Source organism: Benincasa hispida, chromosome 6 (assembly GCF_027475165.1).
Source record: "Benincasa hispida cultivar pf3 chromosome 6, pf3_genome.v1.1, whole genome shotgun sequence".
Lineage (NCBI taxonomy): Eukaryota > Viridiplantae > Streptophyta > Magnoliopsida > Cucurbitales > Cucurbitaceae > Benincasa > Benincasa hispida.
The window spans coordinates 55127216-55134530 of NC_143483.1; the positions used below are offsets into that span (position 1 = coordinate 55127216).

At 35.1% G+C, this 7315-nt stretch overlaps 1 protein-coding gene across 1 annotated transcript; it reads left to right on the forward strand.

The window, feature by feature from the left end:
• The first annotated feature begins 1079 nt into the window (after positions 1-1079).
• MCM5 (Minichromosome maintenance (MCM2/3/5) family protein) lies at positions 1080-6803 on the forward strand. The gene is made up of 18 exons (XM_039033237.2): positions 1080-1551; positions 1649-1792; positions 1936-2115; positions 2205-2303; positions 2395-2531; positions 2619-2724; positions 3047-3181; positions 3257-3334; positions 3443-3547; positions 3696-3787; positions 3893-4025; positions 4117-4212; positions 4501-4592; positions 4692-4782; positions 4890-4999; positions 5931-6060; positions 6153-6254; positions 6436-6803. Exons 1-18 carry the CDS (start codon positions 1258-1260, stop codon positions 6517-6519), a joined length of 2208 nt encoding a protein of 735 aa, XP_038889165.1. The 5' UTR covers positions 1080-1257; the 3' UTR covers positions 6520-6803.
• Positions 6804-7315: the final 512 nt, after the last annotated feature.

Genomic DNA, 7315 nt, shown 5'->3' on the forward strand with positions numbered 1-7315 from the left:
ATGACAGTGATAGTCACCAACAATGGCCGATAAATAGAATCATTGAAAACATTCGAATAAGGGATAACTAAAGATGAATTGGTAAAATACACAAACTCACCTCCACTAACATTTAAAGTTAGTGGTCCAAACATTAAGTCGATATATTATACAACTCAACTCGTCTCATATTAGTGAATCGAATACTCTCTTAATAATACAATGTAAGTCTAGCATTTGTAAAATTAAAAAATTTTCAATGTTTATCGATGTGAAAGTGTGACTAAAAAGACTTAAAATATATATAAAAAGGAAACTTTGTATACAATAAGACTAAATTGGTAAAACACGTTAAACTATAACATATATTTAAAATTTCCTGAATTATCCTATTAACATCACTTAGTAACAATTATTTCTTTACATCATCTTGTTCATATTCATGCTTTTATGTATGGGTTATTAGGTTTACTTCATAAACGTCTGCGTTTATTTGGTTTATAAACTTCTAAAATTAAAAATTTAGTATTTGAATTTTTATTTATTTTTAATTCACAAATTAAATGGACATGAAATGAAAAATTCATAGTTTCATTAAATGTAAGATATAAATTCATATCCAATAAACAAATCAATATCTTAAAATGTCAAATTTATAAGAGATTTATCAAACCACAAAGTTGAAAGTAAATAATATACTAAACATAAAATTATTGACTTCTTAGATACAATAGAAAATTTGTAGATCAAATAAACACAAATTTAAAAGTTTAAGAACTAAACTTACATATTAATATATTTTTTTGGTTAAATTATAAATTTGGTACTTATAATTTGGAAGAAAGTGAAATTTAGTCCATATAATTTCAAAAGTAATTTAATCTTTATGGTTTAATAAAACCCGTAAAGGATTCATAAGATTTTACTAAAAAAATTTCATATTAGACGAACTACTTATTAGGTTTTTATCGAAATATAAACACTAAATTATATTTTTCTTCAAAAACAAAATAATAAAAAAATCAAATAAAGGAAGGAGTGTTCAAACCACGCGCTTTGACACGCACGTGCTTAAAACTCAGATAACCCATTTTCCCGCCAAGTAATTTATTCCCGCCAAAACTACGCTTAGTCACAAGCCTTCGCCTCCATTGCTAAGCACATAACCAAAAACCTCAAAGCTCCGTCGGGAGAGAGAGAGAGAGAGAGAGGAAGAGAGGAAGAGACAAAGAGAAAGAGAAGGGTTTCAAAAGGAAGAACCCTAATCTACACGCAGAAATGTCGGGCTGGGATGAAGGAGGAATCTACTACAGCGACCAAGCGCAGTCCCTTGGTGATGGAACCGGCATCGGCCGAAGCGGAGATGCCGACGACAAGGCCACTCATCACTCGGTTCTTCGCAAATTCAAGGAGTTCATTCGTGGATTTGAAGCCGACAAGAATGTTTTCCCTTACAGAGAGAGCCTTCTCCACAATCCAAAGTATCTTCGCGTTGATATGGAGGATGTTAACGCTTTCGACTCCGATCTTCCGGCGAAGCTTCGATCTGCTCCTGCCGATTTCTTGCCCCTGGTATTGTGGATTTATTGGATCTAGTTCTCGACCATTGGTTGTTAGGGTTTATAAGGAATTGATTTTTTTTTTTTTGGTTATTTTTCTCTTTTGGTAGTTTGAGACTGCTGCAGGCGAGGTTTTAATGAATCTGAAGACGAAGGTGGCTGGTGAGACTGGAGAAATGGTGGAGCCCGTGCCTGGGGATATTCAAATTCTGCTAACATCGAAGGAGGATCCGATCTCCATGCGGTCCCTTGGGGTTAGTGATTTTTCTCTGTTTTGTTGAATTGAAACGGAACTAGAGCTTGAAAGAACTAATGAAAACGAAAGTTTCTAGTTTCGATTAGAGGTTAATATGTATTAGTACTTGGCGGACCTGAATCTTTCTGCATTCATGGGCAGGCACAGTACATTTCAAAACTTGTTAAAATATCTGGAATCACAATAGCTGCGTCAAGGACCAAGGCAAAGGCAACATATGTGACCTTAATTTGTAAAAACTGCCGAAGTACAACTCGAGTTCCGTGTCGACCAGGACTTGGAGGGGCAATAGTCCCTCGATCATGTAATCATATTCCTCAGGTATATCCCTTGCTATCATTTTCTTTGAATTAGTTTGATTCCGTTAGTTCTTTTAACTAAAAATTTTATGTGGTTTGAAATTCACGTAGGCAGGAGAAGAACCATGCCCACTGGATCCCTGGATCGTGGTTCCTGACAAGAGTATGTACGTTGATCAACAGACTCTAAAATTGCAGGAAAACCCAGAAGTAAGTGTTTATTGTAACAAATCATGGTGAAGATTAGTTTTCCACGTAGCTTATATACAGCAAGTAATGATATTTCTTCTGGACAATGAAGGATGTCCCAACTGGGGAACTTCCTAGGAACATGCTTCTATCAGTAGATCGCCATCTTGTTCAAACAATTGTCCCAGGCACTAGATTGACCATTATGGGGATATACAGTATCTACCAAGCTGCCAATTCTTCTACGTCGTGAGAACCATCATTCTTTGGCATATATCATTTATATGCCTTTGCTTATTCTTTCTTGTGGCTGATTTTTCTGAACTAACTTTGCAGCCACAAAGGAGCAGTTGCCATTAGACAGCCTTATATCAGGGTTGTAGGCATTGAAGAAACTAATGAAGCTAACTCTCGTGGTCCTGCGTCCTTCACAACAGAAGATGTAAGTGGTGCAATCATTGCTAAAAATTTATTGAACTCTTCCATCTTGTACACGGGCTTATACCATGTGGACAACATGTTTAAGAAGGCGGTACAATGGAATATATTGTTAATTTTTCTACCATCAAATGACTCTTCAATTTTGCCATTTGTTTATGTCAGAGTATATCTCGAATTTGTCTTTAGTGAGGTGCCCAAGTTATCGATAGATTTCCCGAAGTTGCATGTTGACAGCACATCCTTTCACTTTATGTACATCTTGATCAGTATTGATGGGGCAAGTCTCATTTTTCTAATGGATAAACATGATGGAAAATTTGCAGATAGAAGAGTTCAAAAAGTTTGCAGCAGAGCCCGATGTCTATAAAAGCATATGTTCAAAGATAGCCCCCTCTATATTTGGTCACGATGATGTGAAGAAGGCCGTGGCTTGTCTCCTATTTGGAGGATCCAGGAAGGTGTGTCAGGGGATATAATGTTTAACTTCAGTTATTAATTGGTTTCTATTAATGCTGAATTTTTTCAATGAGCAGAATTTGCCAGATGGGGTTAAGTTAAGAGGTGACATTAATGTATTACTCTTGGGGGACCCGTCTACAGCTAAATCCCAGGTTAGTTGCTTCCAGAGATTATGTAGATTTGAAACACTACCGTAATTTGTCATTTTCTGTAGCCCATATTCCCTTGTATTGATATAAATCCACAAATTGCCTACCCAGTTTCTCAAGTTTGTTGAGAAGACAGCTCCAGTTGCTGTTTATACTTCTGGAAAAGGTTCATCAGCTGCTGGTCTTACAGCTTCAGTGATACGAGATAGCAGCTCTGTGAGTGCACAAATTTATTTTTCTTTCTGCTTATATTGGTTTAAAGTCTGGTTTTGCATTGTTTTCTAAAAACATTTTCAATTAAATGGAGGCGTCTTTGTCTCAAAACGTTGCCTTATTTTCTTTTTCACTCATCTGTGCACTGCAGCGAGAGTTTTATCTTGAAGGAGGTGCTATGGTTTTGGCTGATGGAGGTGTTGTCTGCATTGATGAGTTTGACAAGATGAGATCAGAGGATAGGTAAACTAGAAAGATCTTTTGTTATATCCATTTAAGTTCCTTGTTTAATAATGTGCCAAAAAAAAGTTATTTGTATAATTTTTGAAATCATCATTCTGCTTTTAGAGTTGCTATTCATGAAGCCATGGAACAACAGACAATATCAATTGCCAAAGCAGGAATAACAACGGTTCTTAATTCCAGAACCTCAGTGCTTGCCGCTGCTAATCCTCCATCGGGACGTTATGACGATCTTAAGGTCTTTATCATATTCATTGTCTACAATTGCCCGTTTCTAGGTTTCTTAATGGCCAAGTTTAATATGCTGTGTTTGTTCATCTGCATTGCAGACAGCACAGGATAACATCGATTTGCAGACAACAATTCTCTCCAGATTTGATTTAATTTTCATTGTTAAAGATATAAGGATGTACAGTCAAGATAAGGTAACTATAAAGCTTGCTTTGGTATTTCAACTCAAAATGCCTTTTTCCACTTTCGTTCATGTACTTGGGCCTGTGTCTTTTTGCTTGAGTTTTATTGTCAACTCAAGAAACGACCACATCATGGAATCTTCTGTAGAATGGTTTGTCAATTTTATCTCTTAAGCACGTTGGATTTTTTATTACTAAGTTTCGTTGAAATTGGAATAGCATCAGGCTACACTTTACTAATGGTAAGTTATAGTATCAGGCTACCCTTTACTAATGGCAGTGGCTTTATAACAACTACAGATTATAGCAAGCCACATAATAAAAGTTCATGCATCTGCTGACGCAACCTTGGGTGAAAATAGAGCTTCTAAAGAAGAGAATTGGCTGAAGAGGTGAGGAAGTTATGAAAAGAAAGTAGTCATTTATGTTTTATTTTGTCTGCTTTTGTAATCCTCGTGGTTGCTCAACTGCCTGCATTGCAATTTTGGTAGGTATATTCAATATTGTCGAACTCAGTGTTATCCCCGTTTGTCCGAATCTGCTTCTACAATGCTGCAGAATAACTATGTTAAAATCAGACAGGTATGCTTGAGCATGGAATATATTTCATTTTTTAAATTAGATTTGCTCATGAAACTTAAAATAGTTTAGGTTTATTGAATTGATAGCTTAATTGGCCCATATTGTAGGACATGAGACAACAAGCAAACGAAACAGGGGAGGCTGCTGCAATTCCGATTACAGTAAGGCAGCTGGAAGCTATTGTTAGATTAAGCGAGGCACTTGCAAAAATGAAGTTGTAAGTATTAGTATCTCTTAATGCCAGCTTTATCTGACAGCCTCTTGTTTCCAAATTTTGCCTATTTAAGAACGAAGGGTGAAAAACATAAAAGAGAGTGTTTCAAATTGTATAATTTGCTTTCGTGTGCAGCTTCTTGTAATGTTAAGGAGTGAGGACTTTTTGTTAGACATGAATTTAAGAGTAGCTTGTAGTTGTAGGCAATCTTTTGGGAGATGCACAAAATTCCTCCACTTAATCATCAGTGCCGTAGTTTTTCTATCGATTAAGAATGTAAGAACATAAAATAATATAGACCTGGAATGCCTGAACTTGTTAGCTATAATTCCTCGTAAATTGCATAGTCCTGACTACTGAAAGCAGGTTTTGGTTGTGTTTTCACACGTGAATGAAGTTTACAAACTTGTTATGGATTTGCATTTGTCATTGGAGACTAAGAAGCCAATTTTTTTTATAACTGATCAAGCAATTGCCAAAAGAGAATGTAGAAGTGGTTTTGATTATGGTTTTACATTGTTATCCAAATAAAAATTGGTTCCAGGCATTTTATTTTAGCCATATAGTGGTAGAAAAGACAACAAATTGATTTGTTATTACTTTTTATTGATTAACGTAAAGTCATTTCTTTGGCTTAGGCTTAGCGATTGAGCTAACTAAATAATCCTGATTAATCATTAATGAATAAAGGGTATTGTTATAAATATTTTAAATATCATTTTTCATTCTTAGCATCTTTTCAACTATTTTGCTTGTATCCATTTGTTGTTAATCTGTCTAAAAATAAGTTTTTGCATGCGTGATGGAAGATTAAAAATAATAATCTCTATATTGCATATTTTCTTCATTTTCCCAATTAACCCCTCCCAATGCTCTGCTTTACTTGACCTAACAAAAGGTTCATTTATTTTTTCTGTTGATAAAATGATATTAGGTCGCATGTTGCAACCGAGGAAAATGTGCAGGAAGCTATCAGACTTTTTACTGTGTCCACGATGGACGCAGCACGTTCTGGGATTCATCAGCAAGTAAATCTGACTCCTGAAATTGCTAATGAAATAAAGGTTGGTCTAATACGCAACCACAACACTGGTTCTCATTTCCTCGTAACTTCATCAGCTATTCTAATTTTTCTTTGTAATCCCCCTATAAACAGCAAGCAGAAACACAGATAAAAAGAAGAATAGGAATTGGCAACCACATATCTGAGAGAAGGCTGATTGACGAGCTCACCAAAATGGGGATGAACGAGTCAATTGTAAGCCCCTATGAACCGAACAAACCTTACAATTCTTAGCATTAGACGTTTGCTTGCACTAAAAAGCTAAGTCAATAGTAGTAAGAAGGATAGCTATATAAAGAAAAGTTATATACTCAGAATTCAAACTTGTTCATATTTCAGTTCTAGCATCTGATTATGCTATAAATGTTTTGGACAGGTGAGAAGAGCTCTGATTATTATGCACCAGAGAGATGAAGTTGAATATAAAAGAGAAAGGCGCGTCATTTTCCGCAAGGCGTGATCATGATAAGTTAATTCTTATATTGTGCCTTCGCATTGACATGATGATATACTTCTGACCTCCTTTATATTTGTAGCAAATGATATTTGTTGTAAACCAGAAACATCAGTAAAGTGGCATTTTAATCTTCTCACTCCCAATTACAAAAGCTCCTAAAGCTAGAATTTAGAAAGAGAGAATTACTAGTGTTGTCACTGGTGAAGGATCAAGAATTCAAGATGGTGTACTTTTCTGTGCTGCCTCAATTATTATTATTATTATTTTGCCCAAAGGTGGCACCTCTAGTTTATTTCTTGTGGAAAGTGGTCAAATATTTCTATTGATTTCTCTCCCTTGGAGAAATGTTGTACATATCTTTTTCATTTGATTTAAAACATATGGGTGGAGAGATTTGAACTTCTTTTTAAGTGATGCTTAGATTAACTATAATACAATCAATCCTGTAGTATTTAGTCTTAATAGAAAGAGAAATGTTACGATTTTTATTTTTTTTGGATGAGATACGATTTCATTGATTAAATGAAATATCCAAAGATATCAACGATACAAAAGAACCCATTTCATAGGGTATATGAAACAAGTTTCCAATTTTCCATAAGGAAAATCCATGGCTTTTAATAGCCGATATATCTTTGCACAAAAAAAAAGCAGTATATATGATATTATCCATAATGCCTTTGTCAAAATTTTCTTGGAAGATCCTTGCATTTCTTTCATCCCAAATCTTTCACAAAGCAGCACATATAAAACAACCATAATTGATCTTTGGAGGCTTTCAAGGGTGGGTGACTAATTA

Coding starts and splice junctions, on each gene's coding strand:
- MCM5 (XM_039033237.2), top strand. CDS start 1,258: ATGTCGGGCTGGGATGAAGGAGGAATCTACTACAGCGACCAAGCGCAG. Junction 3,548..3,695: donor TGATACGAGATAGCAGCTCT/GTGAGTGCACAA, acceptor TGTGCACTGCAG/CGAGAGTTTTATCTTGAAGG. Junction 5,000..5,930: donor GCACTTGCAAAAATGAAGTT/GTAAGTATTAGT, acceptor AAATGATATTAG/GTCGCATGTTGCAACCGAGG.